The sequence below is a fragment of the Schistosoma mansoni genome, chromosome W (assembly GCF_000237925.1).
Source record: "Schistosoma mansoni strain Puerto Rico chromosome W, complete genome".
Classification (NCBI taxonomy): domain Eukaryota; kingdom Metazoa; phylum Platyhelminthes; class Trematoda; order Strigeidida; family Schistosomatidae; genus Schistosoma; species Schistosoma mansoni.
Window position 1 is genome coordinate 56,708,572 of NC_031502.1, and position 27,783 is coordinate 56,736,354.

A 27,783-nucleotide genomic window follows, 5' to 3' on the forward strand; every position below is an offset into this window, starting at 1 on the left:
TTTCTTATATTTGAACTGCCGTTTGGTTTTTTTTTATAAAGAAATTGCTTCAAACTAATGTCTGTTTGCTCTTCTTTCATTATTGACTACTTTGAACAGAAGTGATTTAGGCACTAGTAAAGAGTAATATTATATATTGATAGGCGACTATTCTGAAATAGTGAGAACACATATTGATTTATTGGTATAGGGTTGTGGAGATTGTTGAGTTTAGATTGATATCATGAATGGATCAATGTTGGACCACTATTGAAAACCTGGAAGCACTGGACGGCCGTTTCCTCTAGAAGTTAAGCGTTCCCGCGCGAGACCGAAGGTCACGGGTTCGATTCCCGCGTGCGAGATCGTGGATGCGCACTGCTGAGGAGTCCCATACCAGGACGAAACGGCCATCCAGGTTTCCAATGGTGGTCTAACATGGATCCATTCATTAATCTAAACATAGTGATTTAGTTTGTAAATGATTTTAATAAGAGAATATGTGATGATTTACTCTTTTATTATCGCTCCAACTTACTACATATCCTCTAAACTTGTTCATTGTACACACTAAAACAATTGATAGACTACGTGGTACTGTAAACCATTTCCTTAAACTATCAATCAAAATCTCAAGAACACTGAATAAGTACCCCGGTACTAATTTGTATGATTCAAACTTATACGATTATTTGCATTAAGTACAAGATTATGGCCCACCATAAATAATAGGTTACAATAAGTATAAAACTACGATATTAATAGTATGAAACTGAGTGACTGGTTTCAGATTAATTTATTATAATTTAAAGATGGTAAAAGATATTGCAGTGGTGGAAAATTTCAATTCAATTCTAGTGGGAAGCAATGACCAGTGGAGTTGAATCACATCTGTTGTGAGATATCAACTCACTGAAGACAATTGGTAAACAGTTGCTCAACTTCGCGGACAGGTTGAAATTAGAAATTAACACCGTTGGATGACGGCTGGCTCAGTGGTCTACCGGCTAAGTGCTCTGGCGCGAGACTGGTAAATCCTGGGTTCGAATCTGGCAAGTGCGGGATCGTGGATGCGCAGTGCTGAGAAGTCCCACAATAGGACGAAACGGCTGTCAAACAATGCTTCCAGGTTTTACATGGTTGCCTAGCTTCAATTGACTCATGATTTCAACTATGAAAATATATATCATAGCCTAACTATTTAAGATATATTAAACTAGAACAACACATATATAAGTGAACAATATTGTTTTCAATTAGATCTTCATCAGGCTTTACACAAATATATACAGTAATATTTATAAGCATATACGAAATTATTAAGCCAGTCAAGGCAGTTTATGAGACAATGATAACAGTGGAATAGATTACATAACTAAACATAATAAGTAAAGAGTACAAATTGATAGTGTGATGACAGGTGTACTAGTTGTGATAAGAATAACAGAGGCTTGAATTGATGTTACATAATAGGATATAGGTTAATAAGGATTACAAGATTACGTAATAAGAACTGTTCAAATAATTGGACAATGAAGTGCATATTTAAGAAAGGGGGGGTGGAAAACAAAATAAATGAACTAATGATGGGAAATAATAATCAGTAAAATCTTTTATTGAAGTTATTTCTACCAAGGAAGACATAAAGGTGTTACATGTTATTACATACATATACACAGAGGTATCAGATAATAGCTTCCAACATTTGATATTTTCATTCATTCTACCTGGCTTAACATAATCAATAAATTAGAAGCTTACAATGGACTACAATGAACTTCAAACTGTTGTATTCGGTCTTAAGATTAAAAAAAATGGCCAGGTAGGTAGGTAGCGAGGGTTTGAAGTAATCTCATATCTAATCTCAAGAATAATGAGCTTACGAAGAAATTATGAATAAACTAACTATTATATTAAGATAATTCTTATACTTACTAGGGTCATATTATTACAATAACAAGTAAAGGCTTGATGATTAAACCAGTCAACTAACGATGATTATGTCGGAATTCCCCCTCGACCTACTTTGTTTCCAGTGATCGTAAACTATCAGTCAGTTCATCGTAATCAACGTAGAATGTGGTACAAATGTGTATAGGTTATAGTTATCCCATCTCACACTAGTACAATGCAATGAAATTAACAGGGTATCAAAGAAGTGGAAGTAATGGCAGTATCAGTTATAGGAAGACTAAATATGGAGAATTTAGTTCGAAAACAAACAATGAAATAAAGGAATACAAATTATATACTAGCTTTAAAACTTAATATTTATGGGGAGATAGAGTAAATTCAACTAAACTACGGCAAATAACTCTAAGTCATGTCAAAAACCGTTTCCAACTACTGATACTAGTTATCTGAAGGATTTCAAACAAAAAGTTTCCATCAACGAACAGGCCTGAGAGTAACAGTCAATTATTTAATATAAACTGGCGGGACCTTTTGGTTTGTCCGTATTCAGCTTTTATCCAAAATGATACCAAATTGGTCATTATTACATTTTGAGGTAGGCAGAGGACGAGTAAATATAATGTATGCCGTAGCCACCTTATAACCAATGAAGTTGCATAGCTTCACCAACCGATATATCATCATTGCTACCTAATAAGTATGTATCTAACCTTAGTGCTGCTTATTTGATTGTTTCGAAAAACCCAGGTGTTGTATCTCGAAGAGAATTGTGAATGGTAACTTTTGAGGACTATTTGTGGACCAATGTAATATGTATATTTCCTATTGTATAATTGTTAAGTAACTAACCTAATCATATTCATGTTCCTCTTATCATTAGATTATTTTGACCTTTCACCTATTATTATACGATTCTTGAGTTATCATCAGTTTATTGATTACTTTCCCCCCTATTCACAGCCACATTTGGCTATATATTGTACAAATGTTATTTTCTATTTTATGGTACGATGTAGTCTGTTTGGTTGGTATATAAAAACCCAGTATGTTTGTGAATAATGATTCATACCACAGAGGCTGTTATTGGTGTTTAGGACTTAACTGGCTGGGCTAGGCAGAAGCAGGACCAGTTAGTACTCTAGACTGCTCGTACGGTTTCCGTGTGTCACTGTTCCAATTGATAATTCGCTGCTCCCTGATTGGCGATCTCATCAAGTCACACATTAACTAGGCATTCACTCGGCTACAAGATATAACACCAGGTAAAGCTTTGAATGAATCTATGATGTAAATTCCCAAACAACTGATACGAACATCGTTACTTTCATAAAATGTGAAGTATAATTATTCACTGAATAAATAAAGAAAAACTATAAAACATACAATAAAATTAATCGTTTCATTCATTTACATGGGTTCGTTTCCTAATACGAGAAAGCAACTCAGCTTGTTCACGTTTCATACGATCATTCACTTTGATTAACAAGTTTTCACTAGCCTGTAAAGCTGCTTTAATTTGTTTGCCATTGTCATTGCTCTCCCTATCCATTTCCTCCCTATCCTGGTCATTATCATCTTTACTTTGTAATGCTAATAATTGACTTTTCATCAATTCAATGCATAATTCCAAATCATATTTAGCTTCATCCATTTTACCTTGATTAAAATATGACTGAGCACGACGAAATAATACTTTATGGATATCTTGATAAGAGATTTCAAAATTATCCCAATAGAATTGAAGTTTTTCTTGTGAAAATAATGCTGTATTAATGATATCTTGATGATAATAATCATTAGTTGATGAATATATAGAAGAATCTAATTGACATGAAAGAAGATATAAAGCATGTGAACAATTTCGAGCACAATATTCATTAGATCCAACTTTTAATTGACATAAAGCAACATTTGAAAGAAGGCTGGAGAAAATGTGAAAAGACAATTAAATAGGTTTATTAGAAGGGGATTTTGTGGAGATTTTTGTGATTTTATAGATGAGATCATGAGTCAATTGAAGCCATACCAACATGAAAAACTTAGAAGCATTGGACAACCGTTTCGTCCAATTGTGGGACTTCTCAGCAGTGCGCATCCACGATTCCGCACTTGCGAGATTCGAACCCAGGACTTACCAGTCTCGCGCTAGAGCACTTGACCGATAGACCACTGAGCCGGCCGTCATCCAACGGTGTTAATGTCTAACCTCAACCAATCCACGAAATTGCGCGACCAGCTTCCATTGTACTGAGGTAGATACCTGTCTCTACCTGACATGGATCAGCTCCACTGGTCACGAGTTCTCACTAGAACTCCAGGAATTACCGCATGGAGCCAGTCACTAGTGAGACTGGTAGGTCCTGGGTTCGAATCTCGCTCGCGAGGCGGGATCATGGATGCGCACTTCTGAGGAGTCCCACAATAGGACGAAACGACCGTCCAGTGCTTTCAGGTTTTCCATGGTGGTCTAGCTTCAAGTGACTCATGATTTCAACTATGAAAATAATTATAAAAACGTTTAATTAAGTAAAATCTGTCTACGTACGGAAAGCAGAACTTTTCATCTTTCATAATTAGGATAGTAACGATGTACATTACGAATGATTTTTTAAAAAATTGGCTTGATTTCTGCTATTCATTGAAACATTTGGTCCTTTTCATAAAGCAGTATTCTATAACTAAAACTTGTAACTAGTCATAATTATTTTTCGTTTGGAAGTTATTATATCAGTAATCAGCATAAACTGTAAAACAGTTATCAGTGTACAGACTGACCAGATGTAACTCAGCCCAACTTACCATAATACATAAGGATGGCGTGATAAAATTAGCGAAATGAATAATAAAGTTGGGATAATAATGGTGTCAGTGATCATAAAAAAGAACAAACGTCTAGAACATTTAAAGTCTTCAACCGCTGACCCTGGCCATTAGGTGGATCTTAACCAGGTAGTCTACGTTTTTCAATACGGCTTTGTTTAAGAGTCCATGATTTGATGGACTAATAACATTTCTTGGTTTGTTCATCTCTATTTTTCTTCTACCTTACACACACCTATGTCAATAAATCAGCGCTTTGCGTACTACGCTAAGTATGGTGAAATGAGGCGAGTGATTATAATAAGGAATTAATTCTTCAATGTGATTAACCTACTAAATAAGGGTTGCTGAGATCGACAACAAGATTATGAATAGAGGAATGTAAGTTGTTTGACAAATTTGAAAGATTATAACTACAAGAATAGTCGAAATGTGTTCCTGTTAGGATATTCACAAGAATATCCCAAAAATTATCTCGAATGTAAAATGGTATGTTTTCAGACTCTTCACATAATTCGCATGTTATCTCCTATTGGCCATTATTTACAGTGTCCTAACTATGACTTTCATGTGTCGTTTCCCTATTGGTCAATTTTGAGTCGTCCTAATTATAACCTTTACGTGTCCTTCCTTTCCATTGGTTACTGATAATAGTCATCGTAACTGTATAAATATGCCTTGTCTGTAAACCATTTTTGTTCTGCTGCTGACCCCATAAACAATTCTCATTTAACGGCTGTGTTCTGATTTATTGGAGTTGGGGAACAGTATTGGGGTCGGACTAGGATATCTGAATTTGGTCAATCGGTAGAATTGCGTGTAGTCCTATCGCAATACCCACGCTATATTTCGCATTATAACAATTTGGCGACGGAGATTTTGCAAACAAGTTGCTGACTAGCTATGGATCCAGTTAAATTAGAAGAATTGTTCAAGCAACAGCTGAAGCTGATGGAGATGCTTACTCAGACGCAGATCTCTTCCCGAGTCTCATGTACACCAACAATCCCTCAATCAGTCGACGGTATTACCAGTAGTATTTCAGAGTTTCTTTATGATCCTGATGCCAATATTACATTTGATACCTGGTTCAGACGTTATGAAGATCTTTTTAAAGTCGACCTTGCTGACAGAGATGATTCGTGGAAGGTGCGTCTTCTCCTTCGAAAACTTGGTCCATCAGAGCTTGATAAGTATTGCAACTATATTCTACCGCAGAACCCACGAGACCGTTCCTTCGATGCCACTGTTCAAACTCTCAGTCAACTTTTTGGTGACCATCATTCACTTTTCAATACGCGTTATCGCTGTTTAAAACTGGTCATGAACGAGTCCGATGACTTCCTAACCCATGTTGGCATTGTCAACCGTGAGTGCGAACGGTTCAAGCTCAAATCCCTTACCGACGACCAATTCAAGTCCCTCGTATTCATATGTAGTCTTCAGTCACCCAAATTCTCCGACATCAGAACTCGATTGCTGAACCGCCTTGAACAAGACCCAACGCTAACACTTAATGCAATCGCCGACGAGTATCAACGCATTGTCAACCTGCAGCGTGACACCACTTTGGTCCAATCTGGGGGCCAGGGTGGTTGCGAAGTTCACGCTGTCCAACGTCAGAACAAATCTCCGAGATCAACAACCTGTGGTCCTACGAAAGCCAATGCTCCTTCTTTCTCTAATCACTCCAGACCGGTTCACAAGAAGCCCCCCTCTCCATGTTGGCACTGTGGAGCCTGGCATTATGTGAAAGTTTGTCCATTCAAACAGCAGGTGTGCGATCGCTGTCATAAAGTTGGTCACAAAAGCGGTTTTTGTCAATCCCATCGACCCAATAGTCGTCGAAATGCACAGACGCAACGTCGTTATACTAAAAAGCAGCTTCCCTCATCAAGGAGTTTAACAGCAGTCTTCCACACCCATGCCGCCACGCGACGCAAATTTCTAACCCTCTCAATCAATGGTCAGCCAGTTCGATTGCAGTTGGACACTGCATCAGATATCACTATTCTGTCAAAAGAAACTTGGCGAACCTTGGGTCAACCTCCCATCAAACCATCTTCGCAGACAGCCGTTAGTGCATGTGGTGGTCATCTCCGCCTTCATGGTGAACTTAATTGCTGTATTTCGTTCAGAGGTACAACCTTCAAGGGTACGTGCTACATCACCAAATCCCCTCTCAATCTTCTGGGTTTAGATTGGTTCGAAGAACTTGGTCTTGCCAATCTACCTATCAGCACTATCTGTAATCAAGTAAAAACTCCTGCTACTACACAACAGCATGCTGCAGACCTTCAAAATCGATTCATCGAACTCCTCCAGCCTGGTTGGAGGCTACGAACAGTCCATAGTGCGATGGCACCCAGGCGAGTAACCCGGCAGAATCCTCGAATGCAGAACACTAGAATTCCCTACAAAGTTGGTGCGAAAGTGTATGTTCGGGACTATAGACATGGGTATGATAGATGGATAGAGGGTGAAGTCGCAAAGAGACAGGGGAAGGTCATGTATGAGGTCAGAGTAAACCAAGAAATCTGGACCAGGCATCATAATCAACTACGGCCAAGAGATGCCAAAGAAAAAGTTGGAATTATTAACCGAGTTCCCCTCGACTTACTGCTAGATACTTTTCAACTTCCGCCGATGCCTACAACGGAGGCAACTGAGTCGTCTAACCAAGCAGAACATTCTTCAGGTTCTTCGTCGTTACCTCGAAGGAGGTCAAAGCGCAAACGAAGAAAACCAAAGAACTGTCAGGTAAACCCACGATTGCGTCGCTATTAATTTTTTTTTCCAAGGGGAGGTGTTAGGATATTCACAAGAATATCCCGAAAATTATCTCGAATGTAAAATGGTATGTTTTCAGACTCTTCACATAATTCGCATGTTATCTCCTATTGGCCATTATTTACAGTGTCCTAACTATGACTTTCATGTGTCGTTTCCCTATTGGTCAATTTTGAGTCGTCCTAATTATAACCTTTACGTGTCCTTCCTTTCCATTGGTTACTGATAATAGTCATCGTAACTGTATAAATATGCCTTGTCTGTAAACCATTTTTGTTCTGCTGCTGACCCCATAAACAATTCTCATTTAACGGCTGTGTTCTGATTTATTGGAGTTGGGGAACAGTATTGGGGTCGAACTAGGATATCTGAATTTGGTCAATCGGTAGAATTGCGTGTAGTCCTATCGCAATACCCACGCTATATTTCGCATTATAACAGTTCCTTTGGTCCAAAGATGCTGTACAATATTATAGGAATGGGACATGATATTCTACATTGATCAGATACCATACTATAATAGTGTTGTGGTTCAGTGGTTTAAACATTTAAATTTTAACCGTTATAAGAAAGGGTCAAGTGACTCTCCTCTTACATAACAAATGTATCTAAAAGTCTAGTGTAAAAAATGCATATTCATTTATATGTGACTACGAATATTATTTACTAGAATAGAATGACTATTACTGTACTAATGATAAGAAAATGCTATAGTAAGGTGGCTTAAATTATTTGCAAAATATAAATGAGTAGCGAACCACTTATTGAGCTGTTTACGAAATTGAGAGGACAGAAAGTGAATGTCCGGCGCTTTAACCGGGTTGGTGAACACGGAAAGTTCACCTAGGGGAGTCTGGTGTGTGACAAAATCTCAGCACGGATACAGAAGGCTCGTCTAGCTTTCAACAACTTGTATCATTTATGGCGTAGACGAGATATCCGTCCATCAACAAGGAATGGGTTTAATGCGCAGTATTTCGTTCCGTCCTACTTAATGGCAGTGAAACATGGCTGATAAGAGTAGAGGATATTCGCAGGCTACTAGTATTCGATCATAGGTGTCTTCGAAGCATTGCTCGTATATCCTGGGACAACCGAGTAAGTAATGCAGTTGTTAGGAAACGGGTACTAGGTAAAGATGGCAAATCGATTGATGAAGTAGTGAAACTTCATCAGTTGAGATACCTGGGACGTGTCGCGTATGCCCAACCACTGACTGCCCCGACGTGCAATGTTTTATGGCGTAGGAGTAGGTTGGAAGAAAGCTAGGGGTGGCCAGACCAAAACGTGACACTAATCCATGAAATCACCGACAAGTGAACTGAGCTATGTTGGTAGGTGTAGACTACCTATTCGGGATCCACGAGATGATAGCAATCGGTGGTTAGAGACCTTGAATGAAATTGCTCAAAATCGTTTGCAATGGCGAAGGTGTATCCACTCTTTGTGTTCTGCCAAATTCCAATCTTCTGAATTCATGTCTTTATCTATTTTTTCTTTTCAAATTTATTTCACTGGATTATACTCCTTCAAACCCTAATCTTTCACATTGATGCTTATACTCTTACTACTTCTACCACTATGTGATTTGAATCGATAACTGCATCTCTGTGTTAATTTGGTATGGCAACTCGAACTGATGTACGTATGTACGAAGTTCTACATTGTGACTGACTGACTATAGGGTCCTAGAGCTGGGGATGCAAATCTATGGGTTAAGGTGATGTATGAAATTTTTATAGACCGACTTTTTATAACCTCTATCTTTCAATGTGGAAAGGCAGTATCACTCCAGATGTTGGTTGTTTGGAGGAAACATCTTACTATCGCCACACTCCTGTAAAGTTGAAAGCGTGACGTTGTCGTCGAACCATGAGGGCTTTTGATACAAAGCTTTGATTATGATGAAGCTGAAGTTAAGTTTTTAAAACACTCAGTTTTTAACCAGCAAAACCGCAAGACTGAACATCGTTTCACCTACTTATGTTTAGATAATCGGTTAGTATAACAGGCCTACATAGAGTGAGAGTCAAATTCAAGTAAGTACACCTGTACTTCGTAAATGAATTACATTGACTATTAGTTAACTTACGTATTGAGTATGTGAGATCGATCAGTAGCTTATGAATTTAGGAAAGTGTTAAAAACTAACTCTTACAAAAGCATGGTTTCACGAGTTACTTGAACTGTATATCTCACAAAAAAATAGGCCCGAACGAAAAGCAATTCAAAAACTTACATAAACATCAAGCGTAAAGGTTTACATTGTAGTGGAAACATAGTTTTATGATCAATATCCCCAAAACGATCCCAATCTATATAGTCTGAACTATTCAATTTTTCACCGCCATTAGAAGTTATGGGTTTTTCACCTGATACCACTTGAATCCAGTGTATATTGTTTGTGCTAGTTTTATGGTCAGATCCATTTTCGTTAATTTCCAGTGGTAAAACATCATTTACACAAGTCTTTTCAGCCCAATAAGCTAATGAAACAAGCTGTAAAGCTCTGGAATAACATGCAAAAGCTGATGACCAAATGTATTTGAATAATTCCTCTCTATTATTTCTACCATTTGAACTATCCGAGTGTAATGTTAAACATTTCAAATGATGATTTACTAACCAAGAACCTCTTTCTTTTAAATACCAAGCTCGGTATAACCATTGAATAGCTAAATCAGGATTCCAGTCAGCTGTAGTATTTTCTCTTACATCTGATTCTAATATTTCAACTGGAGCATTCATAGTAGGATCGCCACAGATCGGTGGAACAAGTACATAGTCAACGCGTAATGATAGTTTATACTCCTAAATGAAGAAAATATATGAAAACACTAAAAAGTTATCTAATGACTAACAACAATAGGAAATAGTTATAAAACGATCATGAAGTATTTCGGCAATATACCACTCAACTTTTTTTCAACTACAGTCAGTCAGTCACAACGTAGAACTTCGTACATACGTACATCAGTTTGAGTTGCCATACCACATTAACACAGAGATGCAGTTATCGATTCAAATCCCATAGTGGTAGAAGTAGTAAGAGTATAAGCGTCAATGTGAAAGATTAGGGTTTGAAGATGTTAACTACAAATGTAAAACATAATGTAACTAACAAGTAAACAGTAAACCGAAATACAAACTACATATTGGTCTGTCAAATATACAAGTATGGAGATCATAGACACTATATTTTACTAAATTCCCATTTATGGCGATACATGTTTTATCTTCGTTCTTGTGGTTCAAAATATCTTTGGAGGTCCTCAAAAATCCGGCTCTCCAGTTGTTTTGTAGCCTCATTTTGAAGTTTCTAAATTGTCCTATGACAGCCCTAACATGGTATACTGTATTCGGGGGATGAGAAGAAATGGAATATGACTAGTTCTGGTAAAAATGATTAAGTGTATCAACCAAACTACAGGTCAGAAACTCGCGAACAATCCCTGGTGAGTGTATATGCATAATATCTTAGTGGATCTGCCATAAATCAAAGTCACACAAATTCGATCGTATAGAGTGTACATAATTAATCAGAATCTTAAAGAACATCTATGTAAAAGGTAGTATCCACCGTTTTTCTCTCAGTAAAAAATTCAGTGGGCCACATCATGGATGTCGAAATCATCAATGGTTAGGATTGGCTATTTGTAGGGCAGACAGGTCTATAATGAGAAACTAAGGTACAATTAAAATAGTTCAGCATCTCCACAAAATTGTATTTGGAGGGATATGTAGTTTCCCACGGCTTAAATAAAAGTATTAACGTTTACTAAATAATAGCAGAACCAATAACAACACCTATTATGAGAAGTCGTAATGTGTTAAGGCAGTGGTCAACATGTACTGCTTAATAAATGCATTTTAAAGTAAAAACGATGAAAGCTTAATGCACTAGTCGGGATTTCAATGTTTATTGCTTTTTCGTATGATCTACTACAGAAACTGATACGATTCCGAGAATGAACATTAATCTGTAGAAGAATAATTCTTTGAAACATCACACTTAGTCTTCACAGTTCGTGATTTTAGATTTCTCTTGTCAATAAAGGATGAAATTATTTGGTATCTCATATATTGAAATCATTAAATATGTCAATGATGTCGAGATATGATTGCATATCAATTAACAAACGCTATCTGTAAACTAGAACATGGACCTCTCAAAGATGTTATCAATAAGCTTGACTTCTATTGTCGGTACATTGATGATACTTTCATTATTGTCGATCAGGACATTGGAAAAGAAGAACTACTAGAACTATTTAACAACAAACACCCAGCAATTAAATTTACATGTGAAGAGGAACTAGATAATAAACTAAATTTCCTTGACGTTTTGTTAAACAAAAAAGCAAACGGTTCTATCATTAGAAGTGTGTTTAAGAAAAGTTCCTCATCAAGCCAGTACACACAATTCTTAAGCTTTGTACTCCTTCACTATAAGAGAAACTTAGTCAAGTATCTGGCAAATAGAGCTAGGAAGATATGCTCGGTCAATTCAATTAACAAGGAGTTAGAGGTCATACATAATACGTTGATTGAAAGGGGTTATCCACAAGGTTTCGTAAAGAAGCACTAGCGTGTAACAAATAAGAAAATAGAGAAATCAACAGCTAGTAAGAAACCTTTCTTCCTGAAACTGCAATTCAACGGCGATTTAGTTGGTGATGTACTACGTGATAGACTACCTAGAGTAGTGAAGAGAACGTTTAATGCAGCCGACCTCTGTCTATCGTACTCGACCCGATCTATGGTGATTCTTCAACTAAAGGATAAGTTACCTGGTTATGCCACTATGTGTATCTACGAATTCAGCTGCTCCTGTGGAGAAAGCTACATTGGGCGCATTATCAGAAAACTGAACCAAATAGTTAGTGAACACCTCACTTCGTGGTTAGGAAAAGGTATTGTCAAGGCAATACCGAGGTCGGTTATTTCACACTTGTTCGATAGCGGTCATATAGCTGACAGAAATAAGTCATTTAAAGTTATTTATCGTATTGCTACTCGTTTTCCTTTATGGCGTTCGATCTCGACTCTTACACATAACAGAAGCTATAGAAATTCGAGCCATCAATCCAAGTCTTTGTGTTCATAAGAAATCTGTAACACCCTTATCTCACTCTTAGCGTTAATAAATGATTTTATTTTCCATACTCTTACTTCGTTTACCTTTGTTCACCCCCTCTTACCACTTTTTTCCCTCAAATATTCGCTTCACGGTCCAATTATCTGAACACTTTTTATTACGTAATCTTATAATTTTTATGAATGTTATTTCAGTGTCTATATTTTTTCTAATCATTGACTTATTTCCCATTATGTAACATTGATTCAAGCTTTCATTATTGCTTATCACAACTAGTACACTTGTCTTCACAACATCAATTTGTATTCTTTACTTAATATGTTTAGTTATGTAATCTACTCCACTGTTTTCATTGACTCGTAAACTGCCTTGATTGGTTTAATAATTTCGTTTATGCATATAAATATTACTGTATATTTGTGTAGAGCCTTTATTTATTTAAACACATATATATTGGTACAAAAGGGCACCAGGTACATATGCGCCACACAAAATAATGAAAGTAGGAAGAGAAGGGATGAAAAGATAAGGCGGACTGAAATGTACAACCAGAAGACTCTTTCAGTTAGGAAAGTTAGAACCATGCTTTATGTAGAAAGTAAAAGAAGGTTGCAGCAGGATCGCCACTGGCTTCTATTCTGAGCCATATCTGATAACGTCTCTAGCCACTGTGTTGCACCATCTCTCGGACCCCAACCAGGGAGTCGTGAAGGACCAACGGAAGCTAGCCCTTTGCAGCTCTCTTTCATGCCACGACACCATGTCATACACTGACCTCCTCTCCGCTTTTTCCAACCAGTCCCAGGGTCGGCAAATAATGCACGACGTGGAAGTCTCTGGGACGACATTCGTAGAACATGTCCAAGCCACCGAAGTCAGTGTTTCAAGATGGTGACACCAATTGAATTATCGTCTCTGCGCCCGAACACACGATGCCGAACCTCTGCATTACTAACATGGTGTTGCCACTGGATGTCTGCAATCCTTCGGAGACAACGATGATCGAACACAGAGAGACGTCTAACATCCTCAACTCGGAGAGGCCAGGTTTCATAAACATAGAGCAAAACTGCTCTCACCGACGCGTTGTAGATCCGACCTTTTACAGCCAGACTAACATCACGAAGGCGCCAAAGATGGCCCAGATTGGCATAAGCCGCTCTGGCTTTCATTATACGTGCATCAATCTCATCACTCACGCCACCACCAGCACTTATATAGCTACCTAGATACACGAACTTCTCAACTACTTCGATCTCCTCACCATCCAGGGTGAGTACAGGATTAGAATCCTGCCAGTCTTGTAGGAGTACTTTGCACTTGGAGGGTGCAAAGCACATGCCGTACTTGCGGACACTGATTACCAACTGATTAAGTGCTGATTGCATGCCTTGGGCATTATCGCACAGTAAGACAATATCATCCGCATACTCAAGGTCGAGAAGTCGTTCTCCAGGCTGCAAATCCACACCGCCATTACTTACATCCACCAGAGCTGTTTCCAGGATGTCGTCGATGGCAAAGTTGAAGAGGAATGGTGAGATCGGGCAACCCTGCCTAACCCCACTGCTCGAATGGAACAAGGGAGAAAGGTGGTTGTATGCCCTCACTCTGCCTGAGGTGTTCGTATACAGGGCCTTTAGGATGTTAATGAACTTCTCAGGCACACCCTTCTTCAATAGACAATCCCAGAGAACAGTCCTGTCCAACGAATCGAAGGCCGCCCTGATATCAAGAAACACTACGATTGTTGGCCTGCGATAAGTATGACGGTGTTCTAACATTTGGCGGAGGGTGAAGATGTGATCAATGCATCCTCGACCAGAACGAAAACCAGCCTGCTCCTCGCGAGTCAATCTTTCTCGGGTTTTAAACAACCTACGAAGAATGACAGAAGCCAATAGTTTGGACGCAATTGGAAGTAGACTTATCCCCCGATAGTTATTGCAGGAACAACGTGAACCCTTTTTAAAGATAGGGACGACTATTGACTCATTCCAAGATGTTGTAGAGCCTGATGAGGATCTAATCGAAAACAATATTGTTCACTTATATATGTTGTTCTAAATAGTCATTACCAAAGGTTCTTATCCTAACCGTTTTAAAACCCATTTAAAATCCCTATCTTTAACTCTTTCGACATAAGGACATTTCTGTCACTGAACAAATTTCGTCTAATCGAATGGTTGGAAAGGTTTCTAAACATTGAAAGCAACTGAAGTTTGAAAAGATATAACGTCGTTAGGATAGGTTTGTTGTAAAATTATGGTTATTATTTAGCCTCATGAATTCAAACCGAAGGTGGTTACGTTACTCAAGGAAAACACGAAACACTTTGAAAATAAAGTATAGTAGATTTTTTACGCTATAATTACACAAAACTGTTGGTTCATTTTCCTATCACAAATAAGCGATCACCTTCAAAATCAGATTCCTGGAAGTGATAGTCGTTCAAAAACACAGTGATATCTTGTTAAATGTTTTCCGTCCCCATCTCTTTGCCATAAATTGCTGCCACTAATCTTATCTCTCCAACGGTATTTTTTGACCTCCTTTGCATTAAACTAGGTGCTCTGAAGATTCAAAAACCTGATAATGAGGACTAACATGCACATGCAAAGCAGTGAATAGTGTAAAGTGGACTAAACTGAAACTGATACAACCTCTTTTTCTACCATGGTCTTAATGGCTCATAATTTTCTTTCTTTTTCATACTTTTCTTCCTTCAAAGCCATCTGCTTTCCCTTCTATCTCCTCTATAAACCTTTTACTCCCAACAGGTTTACTTCTGTTTCTATGATCTGCGTGATAACATATCATTTTCATTTCAATATTATATCTTATCATGCTGAGCCATCCTTTCTCAAGTATAATTTCCCTATTAAGCACTTAGCGATAAAACTATTATTAGTCACTTTGAAAAAAAAGTGTTTTAATATCTTTATTTGTTCTACTTCACTGATACCATGTTTAACATAATTTTATCACCACTATTTTTTTATTATCATCCTGAATAATATGTATACATATTTGCGATTGTACAGCTTTGAAAATAAATTCGCCGAAAAGAGAACTCTTCACTGAACCAATCTTCCTTATTTTAAAATCTGTTTACTCTACTCCGATTAAAGATGCCAACGATAGGGATAATTACGTGATAAAGTTTAACTAGATGTTAATAAACGATTGTCCACACTATAACTACATACGCACATTGCGCGCACAATAATATATAACTCTCAAGAAATACGGAAAGTGAGGAAATTGACTCATGTAGCGGAATTATTCACCAGTGTATCAAAAACTTATCTGTGATCAAATATATTTAGCCATTTACAAAATAGTCAGTATATTATATTGAGTAGAGGTTTGCTTTACACTGCTTTACGACCTATATATATGACCACTGAAAGCAAAAGATAGAGGTACTTGATCATGGGTCAAGTGATTCAGATTAGTTCTTTATGCAAAAATGTTTCCAAACCATTTATTGTGATAACATGGACTCAAAGTTTAACCTATCTGCACAAGACACTAGTTGAATAATTCAAAATGAACACTGATTAAACACCTAAGCATTGTCAAACAGTATTAGTATTTATTGATAATGAGGGGTATTTCTGGACTCCACAGAACACAATGAATATGATCAATGCAATCCAGATATCTGTTTATTATACGGCTAATAAAATTTCGGGAAAGCCAACAAACTGTTGGTTGTTCAGAATCGTTAAATATGCTTGATTTGCATCTGATAAGGATGTATTGAAACTACGCAAGTCAAAAATTGAGTAAGAAAACTATCTACTTTACTTGCAAATAATGCACACTAAAAATATTAAACATTTTCTTACAATAGGTAAGAAAACATGAGGATATACACAGAAATAAAAACAGAATATAGATTTGGCTTACTGTGGGATCTTTGTGTTTTTCGTCTCTCTCAACGGATTCTATCTCTACATTGAACACGTCCCCAGCTGTACAATTAAAGAGGATTTTCTCTACCACACTTCTTAAAGAAGGCTGTTTCGAAGTTGACTGGTTTTTAAATTGTGTAGTGTCGGGAGAATTACCAAGAATGATGCGAAAGCGCGAATTACTTTTCAGAACAATCGGTTCGCAGTGTATATTAAAAAGTGAATGAAGTGGGCAGCATTCTAAATCACGACCAGATTCGTGAACGTGGTTAAAGTCTATTACTGTACAGAAACACAGAGATCCATCTGTAGCTTTGTAACACGAGGTTCCAGTATCTGATGTACTATGTTCGAGCTTTTTGATGCGATACATAGCGCACTGAGTAGCCATTTCCTAAACAGAACAAACTTAGTAAATATTTTAGCCGATTTCGTCAAAGAAACAACACGTTTAGGAACTACGCGATATATTTTAGAAAAAAGAATATCGGGATGTACAAAAACAGTAACATATATTACAAATACAGCATTGATAAACTACCAAGTTGTGCTGTTTACACCGTGAGCACAATCATAAGTGAGTATCCAGGATACCATAAAGCATGCAAACGCTGTCATTAATCCTTCTTTTATGATCTCCCCATATCCACCATATTCATCCTCATCAACACGTTGATAAATTGCAGCGTATGCATAGACAAAGCATATGTTTGTTACAAAAAACATGAGGATTGCCATAAAGCCTGTAAACGAGGCTACACCCCAGACAACACCAACTATAATGGCAAAAACTTGCCTAAACCAATAAACAACATCCAGAAAGTCGTTTTTGTCATCAAATACAGATTCCATCTTCAGCGCCTTGAGAAATATTTCATAATTACTCACAAATTGAGTTTTCGAATTCACCTATTTTTCATGATTAACAAATCCTTACAAATTGGACATTGCTCACCTTTGAGACCATTCTTCCAATATCCAATATCTTTGTCACGAGCTTGTATAAACCGATAGATTTCTTGGGGCTTGCTTCTTGTTGTTTCGGTACAATTTCGGGTATTTGGTTATGTCCAGTGGGTGATAGTCTAACGACTCGACTCCCCTAATTCCTGTCGGTTTGGATTTCTGTATCTTGTAGTTGAGTAAGTGCGTTTGTTTCAAGGCAGTAGGGATTCTGGATACCAGCAGCTATCATAAAACCAGGTAGGAGGTTGGTTGGTTGCAATGTGAAAATAATAAAGTGATAACTCGAGTGACAAGAGATTATTGTTTCAAGAATAAATAAGTAATCTATTTATTTGATAATATGTAAGAAGACGGAGTTGAAAGAATAAAAGGGGAACAGAGATGACGATAAGAGAGATGAGAATTGGCTACTGGTTATGCGGTAGTGATAACTGACAATTTATGAGACATGCATCAGACATAGCTGGTCCAAGAGGAGGATGCTAAGTCCTTGTCAAGCCTTCTCTTAAAGCTACTTACTGTAGAAGTTGGGGTCACTTCAGTTGGCAGAGCATCCCATGGAGAAAAATCGTAATGAAAAAAGTGAGAGCATATATGGGTGTTCGTCCTTCAAGGTGCAATCATTCGAGGGTTGCCTCGAGGAGCATGGTGATGATGTTCCGGTATTATGCTCGTGTTGGGGTGGCTTGAAGTACTTAAAATGTTGTGTGCCATTATCAGATCACCTCTCTTGTAGCTCAAAGAGAATAACTCCAGGTACTGAAGTCTGTCCTCGTAAGATTTATGTCTCAGCCCTATCGCCTGATCAGTTCTAACCGGAGCGAGCACAGTATTTCGTGAAGCAATTGTGATCTCATTAGACTTGTGTGTATAAATCTCTTAGACCAAGTACAGAGACGGGCAACTAATCAGGTATATATTTATTTCGTCACATAAACACTGGTTCAGGAGGGCACCAGATATATATGCGTCACTGTCTTCATTTTTGATTAACTTCATCAAAGACCTACTGCTGGAAATAACGCTCTCGTCAACTGAATTCCTCCTACCAGATCTACTTGTTGACATGGAATACACATAGTATAGTCCTATTTGGTGAGGACCCTATCCTTAATTCAGGTGTTGACGCAGAACAGTCCTGAAGCAACGATTTACATTTAGAGGGGGAGGAACCCATTCCAAACATCCTGGCATTGTTAATCAGTGCTACCAGTAGACTGCATTTTACCAGGGTCCGGTGGGATTATAATTTACGGACGACCTTTGGGCAATGCTAACGTGACCTTGTAAGCGTCCACCTACCAAGCAAGACAAGATGGAGGCTAAAAACCAGTGCGGTGCATTAAAATTATGATTTGCAGTTGTTGGTTAGGGTTAGGGATTAGATTTAGGAATTCTATCACGTACTGACATCAGCTAAAGCACCAAAACTCCACTTAACTAAATAAATGAATGCTTGTGCGCCAGAATAAAAGACCCTTTATCCTTTAACTGTTCGGTTGGTCCATAAAATATAGTATCGCCAGTCATTCTTGTAGTTATTGTGTAAGTACTGGTGACTTTACTGCTGTGCATACTATTCAACATGCCAAAAATCAAATCGAGACAACTTAGGAAGGCAGGCGAGACAAAAGTTTTGAAGGAGAAAAATAATAGATATAGATGATTACATGCTATGTGAGGTAAGGACCAGACAGATACTCAAAATTGCTGAGTTACCTTTGACCGTCCTGCAAAAGCGATTTTGCGTTAATCCAGTAGCTTATCCACAAGTCCCGTGTTCGCAAGAAAAAGAACGTAAATTTCAGTTGAAGCAATTATGAAGACAGCAGTTGATCGAGAATACAAGACCTATCGTGCAGTGGTTCAACCTTGTTATGATTATGGTCAGATTTATTATTATGATTGTTAGCTTGCAGAGTGAAAACTTAGTTTGTACACTTGAAGGCGTTTGAATATTCCAATATGGTTTTGGGAAAAAGGATATTACGAATTGTAAGCGAGAATCCAACAAGGTTACACCCAACTTGAAGAGTGCGCGTCTGTAGACGTTCTCAACCACACGTTAGTCTTCAGTCTTCAGTCATAAAGATAGTAGGTTGATGAACCTGTATTAATCCTGACAGATTTCCTTCCAGTGAAGGTCCAGCTTCTTTTTGAAAATGTTCACTGATGGTGCTGATACCACTTGTTCTGGTAAAGCATTCCAGTCATTGACCACTCGATGAGAAAAACGGGACCTCACCTTTAGTTTATTAGATCGCGGTTTCAGAACCTTCTTACTATGACCCCGGAGATTATTAGTGCTGGAGGGAGCAAAAAGGTAAGACATTAACACCCAGATCATAATTAAAGATACGAAATGCCAGTATAAGGTCACCTCGCGTCCTACGATAAGATAAGGGGAAAAGATTTAGACGTTTTAAACGCTCATCGTAAGGGAGTTTGGAAAGACCCTTTACTAATTTTGTCCCTACACGCTGGACACGCTCAAGCGGTTTAGTATCCTTTATCAGACAAGGGCTAGCTGCTTGGATACAGTATTCTAAGTGTGGCCTTACATAGGTGGGATATAAAATTCGAAACATATCCTCGTCAAAGCATTTAAATACTCTGCGAAGCGACCATAGCGCGCGATAGCCTTTGGAAGCAACCGCATTGCAGTGCGTGGTAGTTTTTAAGTCGTGACTTATAATTACTCCTAAGTCTTTATGCGCATGAACGCGTGACAGAGATGTACCATTAATGGTATAGTGGTAACTAATATCGTGCCCGATGTGCATGAACCACGCTCTTCCTGGAATTAACTTCCAGGCCCCAATCATGAGCCCACCTAACTAATTCGTCTAAATCTGCTTGTAGATAACAACGATCAGTCTCATTTCTTATTGTTCTCCAGATTTTAACATCATCCTCAAACAATAACGTCGACGACTTAAGTAATAAAGGTAGTTCATTAATATACAGAAGGAAAAGTAAAGGGCCCAATAATGGTGCCTTGGGGTACACCACTTTTGACCGGTTTCCATTCGGATAGAGTTCCATTGACTCTCACTCTCTGTCTGCGGTCACATAAGAAGCTTCCTATCCATTCCTGTATAGCACCTGTTATACCAAAGCTCGAGAGCTTTTGCATAAGACCTAAGTGTGAAACCTTATCAAACGCTTTGCTAAAATCTATAAATATCACGTCGACAGACTGGCCGTTGTCTAGTGCAGCTATCCAATCCTCTCTCGCAATGAGTAAGTTAGTTAAGCATGAATGCTTGTTACGAAACCCATGTTGCTCGGGAGTTAACAGATTGTACGAATCTATGTGGCTCAGTAGCTTAGCCCGAATTAATTTTTCAAGTAACTTAACTACTATACTGGTCAGGCTAACAGGCCGGTAGTTAGATACTATCCGTCTCTGACCATCCTTAAATATAGGACTAACTATGGCGTCTTTCCAGTCTCTAGGTAGTTGAGCCTGTGAAAGGGACATGTTGAAGAGCATCGTGAGCGGTCTTGAGATAATGTCCGCAAGCGACGACAGCAAACGTGGGTGTAACCCATCGGGGCCCGGTATCTTGCAAGGTTTTAGGTTATTTATCAAAGGAAGAACAATATCCTCTGTCACGTGCAAAGGTCCTATGGCTGGTATCTCATTGTCAACGGGAGAAGTAGTTGTAACACTACACGTAGAGTAGACTTCACTGAAATAGTTAGCAAATAACTCCGCTTTCGCCAGATCAGATTCAGCCAATAAAGCTGAATTTTCGCTTAACAGTAATGAGGGGATACCATCACTACGTTTCGTCCGCCTTTTAACGTACGAAAACAGTCGCACGGTATAAAACACGGTATTAAACTTGTAGCGGTAAACAAATCCCTGAAATAAATAGTTCTGTAAGACTTCGACCTTTGATTAAGATCCCAGTAGTTCCAGTGGACACATGCAGTTGAAGACGCTTGATCACGCATCTGCATCAGATTACCAGTAGGTACGTCGTGCTACCCATATCTCACAACCGTTAGCCAACTTAGATTAAACGCTACTCGAGATATCGATAGCCTTTAAAATATAACTTCTAACCTCCTCACTTCTTACCTCAGTTGTCATACTTTGATTATAAAGATGTTACGTGTAAAGGCGTTTCCAAACTCTCAATACCTGTGGCAGCTTTAAACTCAACCAACTAACCGGAGTACTTGTGGGCATTCTTCCCCTCTGCAGTTAAGCTTCTGTTACATCGGTGAACCCTGCAATGCAAATGCAATCAAAAGTCTACTCACACGGACAGCATACCGAAAAAAACATTAACAGACATTCTAACTTAAAGCAACGATAATAACAATATCATCATTCATACAATATTGATTGTTTTTCTATTTCTAAGCACAAAGTGCTTGTACTGCTCACATTTTGAGCTATTAAACGGCCGTTATTGCTATGCATGTTGACGTGACTTGTTAAAATATCTGTGTATTAAGTGCTTTTTTATTATGATAATCTCACTCTGCTCAACGCAGATATAATCTTAAGGCATATTCTCTTTTTGCGCTCGTTAAATTAAACAAAACATGTTAGAATTATTACACGTATTTCCCAATCGGTTGCTGCTGCCTTCTTTTTTATTTATCTTCTAGTTTAGCAGTATCTAAAGGACTCTTATAATTCGTTTGATAACTATCGGTGCGCGACAATACCATTAGGTTTGGTATCGATGCAACGTCACGTTGATTCTGGTGGGAGAGTATTGTAATGTTATTGGTCCTAGCCAAATAGTCCTCAGAACTGAAAATGAGATAACGGAGAAAATTTGTATTCAATGATTAACACGAAGAGAAGGTCAACGATTGAGAAGTTGGGAACAATTAATTTATCTAATTCAGATCGCATGACTCAGCCTTTCAGTCTAGGTCAGTTTTACTGTACATATCAACGCTCCTACAAAAATGGATCTGGTCGAATATTGTGGACTTGTCATGACATAACTGCCTGATCTATAACGTTCAAAATCGAAATCGTACCATCTTTTCTGTTCACTCGCCTCACGTGGTTGTCAGCAGTACTCCTTGCGAGGACCCTAAAAAGCACATGTGATCTGAGGAAAGAATATTGCGTTGAATATACGGATGAAGACAGTACATAGAATGATCATAACTACTTTCTCGAGCAACAAAGACCCGATTAAGTGTTACAAGACTGGTTTTTCGTGACCTCCCCTAAGTGTTCAACGTTCAAGGAGTTCCTCCGCAGTTGTTGTATGTACAACTTTAAGGACTGTGTGGTTAAAAACCAGTGTTGTTGCTCTGCCACCTCAATCATTCTGGATGTGTTGGTATTCGGGCCTTAGTATACTTGTACTAGTCCACTAGTAAGTTCTGTTCACGCCATCTCAAGGAGACAGGACATCAATATCAAGTAACTCATTCTATATCGCGAGAGTATCCTCATATACAGGATTGGAAGGTCTAAAGTGCTAGTTTAACTCACGATAAGCAATAAATAAGGAAGTGGTTAATTTACAGAGCCTCATGTGACTCCACTTGTCATTGAATAATAGCCAGATGAGGCAGGAAATCTGGTTGATTGTGATCAGCTTCATAATAAGTTTGGAAACCACTTCACAAGACACGGGATCGTGCCCACCAATTTCTGTTACAGGCATAAGATTGAAAGTCAACCATGTGCACAGGAAAATTTGGCACTAGAAGGAATAAAGCTATTGAGATGATCACTGCAGAGGGGTTCATTGATGGTTGAGGGCTAGCGCGTAGCACACCGTGTATCAGTATCAGATTTCGGACACTTCCCATCGAGACAGACCAGAAATATAGTCTCAACGTGATTTTACTGTCCTTGCGCAACAAAAGTACTATTTTTGATTCAAAGAATTTATTCTGAGCCTCACCTTCTGTAGACCACTATGTATTTTGGACTTGATCTGAGTTAACAGTTAACTATGATTTCGTTCTGGCATACTATCGGGCTTTTGCAGCCTTCTAAATCACAGTTAGTTTCAGCACATCCTAACATTTCATGCTAGTCGTTTTTAACCGTTCTATCCGTTTTGAGCGAATCGTTTGTTCACGGTCGTTAACCTTCTCTAGGATGTATTTAATAAATTATATTTCACTGTGGTCATGAACAGCATATGCAAGCGACCTAGATGTCGTCTTGTTGTTGTGAAATATAGTGTGATAAATACAAAGGTGGGTTGTATAAAGCATCCACAGATCCTATAGTGACTGCCTACAAGAGACTTAGTCAGACAGCAGGTAGGTATGTGATATATGCAATCCAAATATTGGGGATTTGCTGAGAAACGTCATCACTTCTCTGACAAGACTGAGAAAAATTTCAGCGACTCTGGAAGGAGGCAGTCCTGAGACGGATAAACGAACAAAGACGCGCAATGAATTAAAGAAGGACTTCTACAATATAAGCATCGATGGAACACGCATCAAAAATAGTGAGGATGCACAGAAACTCAGCACTGCCGTAACATCTAAATTGTTAAACTCTCTATGAAGATTTGTGCTTTCCAGCACCGGCTCAATAAATACAACTGTGGGCCCGAAAACCTCTTCAGGAGACTAAATCCCCCTCGACAAGGTTAAAATTGACAGAATTCCGCAGTCAAGAATGCTGAGCGGCTCATATCTTGTAAGAAAATATGCTGATGAATTGTCTATGCTATCTACTTCTAAGATTATCCGTATCTGTATCATCCAGAGTTACAGTCAGTGACACTGAAATTGGTATAATTTCGCTACGATGAGCCTACAAAAAGGCAAGCTAAGTTATCTTTGGATAGCAGTCAGTGTCGTATCATCTAGATCTTAGTACTGACGAATTCTCATCTAGTGAGTTGCACTATGGATACTAGCCAGATTTCATTGCGAACTGGACATCCCTAATGTTTGAGATATTTCTTGCTGTACAGTGTTGGCCTATAGGGCTTATCACCTTCATCCGCTCAAAGTAAACAACACAATGTATTATCACATCCAGTCACTTCGTGCAATCACTACATCAACGAAATGATCATACTAGATTATACATTATGTAGTGAGGAGAGAATGGTGATATTGTCGAACCTCCATAGTTTATTGCGATATGTGTGCGGACTAATAATTGTCTTTTACTTGATTGTTTACTTACTTACTAACGTCTGTTACCCCCCATGAAGCATAGGCTGCCGATCAGCAATCTCCAACCCACTCCGTCCTGAGCCTTCCTTTCTAGTTCTATCCACTTTTTGTTCATTCTTTTTATGTCTATCTCCATTTCTCGGTGTAATTTGTTCTTTGGTCTTCGTCTACTCCTCCGACCTTCAGGATTCCATGTGAGGGCTTGCCTTTTGATGCAGCCAGCTGCTTTCCTCAATGTGTGCCCCATCCACTTCCAACGCCTCTTCCTCATTTCTTCCTCCACTGGAATCCGATTTTATCTCTTCCACAGTAACTTGTTGCTGATATTGTCTGGCCAACGGGTCCGAAGTATCTTCCGTAGACAACTGTCAATAAACACTTGCATCTTCTGGATGATGGCTTTCATAGTTCTCCATGTCTTCGCCCCATAAAGAAGAACTGTCTTGACATTTGCATTAAAAATGCTGATCTTGGTGTTGGTTGACAGATGTTCTTCAGTTGTAAGTATGCTGATCTTGCTTTGCCGATCCTCGTCTTCACATCTGCATCTGATCCACCGTGTTAATCAATGATTCTGCCCAGATATGTAAAGGTTTTCACATCCTTCAAACTTCTTCGTCAAGTATAATTCGATTGGTGCATGTTGTATTGTATTGGAGAATCTTGCTTTTCCCTTTGTTTACATTGAGATCCACTGCTGCTGAGGCTGCTGCTACACTGGTCGTTTTCTCCTGAATTTGTTGTTGCGTGTGTGATCGAAGAACCAGATCATCTACAAAGTCTAGATTGTCCAGCTGAGCCCTAGCTGTCCACTGTGACCCGTGCTTTCCTCCAGATTTTGACTTTTTCATGATCCAGTCGATCACCAGGAGAAAGAGATAGGGTGAGAGTAAGCAACATTGCCTAACACCGGTCTTTACCTCGAATGAGTCGGTGAGTTGTCTTCCATCAACGATTTGGCATTTTAACCCGTAACAGAAATTTCGTATGCTGTTGACTATATTCTCAGGCACATCGTAGTGTTGAAGAAGCCATCATGGTAACTACATATGCACAGTTGTCTTCCCTTAAAAATTAACTCAATGAAGAGGATTTCTCCGACATATCTATTATACTTGGATATCATAAACGAGTACCCATGGAACATTTATTTTGTGATAGCTAACGATTATTCCTACCTGAAAAGAGATTAATATTGAACTTTGAATCCACAAGTCGAGGAATAAATACTTTTTTAAATTAGTTCTTTATTGAAGTTTCACACTAATATATATAGTATCGAATTTCTAGTCTTATAAAAAATATATTACAGTGTACATGTTTGATGAAGAACTAAATGAAAAGAAATATTTCGTTCAGTTTTTTGTTTGGAGATTCAACTGCTATGGTTCAAAATAAGATAAGACACAAATCACATGGAGAATTAGTTTCTGAAATAAGCGCTTGTATGGCTTTTTTTATTTGATTAGCCAGATGATGACAACTGACGAACTTTCAGCAAAATGTTTTCAACCTGAGAACATAGTTCATCACCAGATCGAATCACTTAGTACAATGAACACAGTGCAGATAAATTAATAAACGTTTATCAGCGCTATTAACTAGACAAAATAACAATGGTAACAACTGAACAGACAATCAGTATGTTGTGTGATAACAAATACAGGGATAAAATTGAGTGGCCGAGTAAAATGAAAAGTGTTTGAACTAAGAGAATAAAATTCACTTGGTATAGTTTGTTTCAATCTTCCCAATGATTTTTAGGACTGAAATTGATCAGTCTCTTATTGGCATATGTTGATATGTTCACATGTGAACAAGCAAGTGGCTATCAGGAATCAGTAGCTGAGTGGATAACGCAATGGTGTTTGAAGCGAAAGGCACTAGGTTTGAGTCCCAGAGTGAACATCAACTCTGAGATGTAGGTACATTCAGCTGACGCGTCCCAAATAGGATGAAATGCGCTTCCTGGATTCCACTGCTAGCCACTGTCCATCTTTGCTTATAAGAGAATAAAGTTTTGAAACATACCTCGTGAAACCTGGCAAGAAAGTAGCGAAAAGTTCGCTCCTGAATACTTGGAATCAAAATTAACAAACTGATAATTCATTTGCGACAATATCCTTCTGAATATATGGTAGAATTATCTAGTCAACCTTGAATAAATTTCCAAATGGATCACTTATTAGTCGATCAACAAACTTGTGGATAAAATGAGGAGCTCTTTTTCTAAAATGTTATGAGACTTCAGTATCGTTATTTGTCTTATGACTTGTAGTGGATGTCGAGTCGAGGACGGACTATGATCACCACTACTATTCGATTACGCGCCCAAAAACAACTTGGTTCCTTTGATAACTCGTAAATCAGAAGGCTTTATTAATCCAGATCAAGTATATTTATTGGCGATCTCGTGGTATCGAAATAATACCGAGACGTGCCAAAGGGTACAGCCGAAATGGGCAGTGCGTGAGCAAGTTCGAACCAAACAAGGCGGATAGCGAAACAAGAAATGAATCTGATACAGTTAAACAAATACAGTAAAACAATCTCTGGTACAATTGGTTACAACAATAATAATTGTTTCTGTTATTCTAATCGTGTTCTTATCGAGATTGGCCGGTTACTACAGACTCATTCAGTATCTACAGTGGGTGTTTCCATCTCGAAATCAAAACTATTTCACTATACGCACACATCTATACGAATGTGAACCAGTTAATTACTGTATCACTTACAATGTCAAGTTAAACGTTTTGATCAAGCAATACCAAATTACGGACATCATATTTGAGCGCAAACTTGATCAAGCGCTGATAATTTAGAGTTATCTAAAAAGACTTAGATATCACTGTAATGACCAATATCTTTCAATTGATCGTAAAATGATCTACTTGGAAGTTCGATTCCAGTGAAATAGAAAAGGACTAAATCTTGTTTAGTCACGTTTTCAAAACCGTTAGCACTTAAATAAACATACACTTCGCCTAATTCAATAACCACACCATCATTTCTACAAACTGACATTTGATTATCGGTTGTGAAATTGTCAACACTACATGTTGGTGAATTCGTTCATTAGTAGTTGGCACCCATTTCTGAATTTAACGTAAAAGGAAACGAGAGTAAATATTTTGACTTCAATTCGTAAGACAG

The 27,783-nt window shown here is 38.3% G+C and overlaps 2 protein-coding genes across 2 annotated transcripts; both read right to left on the reverse strand.

The window, feature by feature from the left end:
- Positions 1-2,873: 2,873 nt before the first annotated feature.
- Smp_160270 (hypothetical protein) lies at positions 2,874-16,912 on the reverse strand (the record flags this gene model as incomplete). Its single annotated transcript, XM_018790260.1, has 3 exons — positions 2,874-3,815; positions 9,743-10,314; positions 16,517-16,912. The coding sequence occupies 3 exons, from the start codon at positions 16,910-16,912 to the stop codon at positions 3,293-3,295; spliced, it is 1,491 nt and encodes a 496-aa protein (XP_018655621.1). The 3' UTR covers positions 2,874-3,292.
- A 62-nt stretch (positions 16,913-16,974) lies between these two features.
- Smp_160260 (hypothetical protein) lies at positions 16,975-19,427 on the reverse strand. The gene is made up of 3 exons (XM_018790261.1): positions 19,207-19,427; positions 17,477-17,709; positions 16,975-17,430 (listed from the first exon to the last, which is right to left on the reverse strand). The coding sequence occupies exons 2-3, from the start codon at positions 17,486-17,488 to the stop codon at positions 17,059-17,061; spliced, it is 384 nt and encodes a 127-aa protein (XP_018655622.1). The 5' UTR covers positions 17,489-17,709; positions 19,207-19,427; the 3' UTR covers positions 16,975-17,058.
- Positions 19,428-27,783: the final 8,356 nt, after the last annotated feature.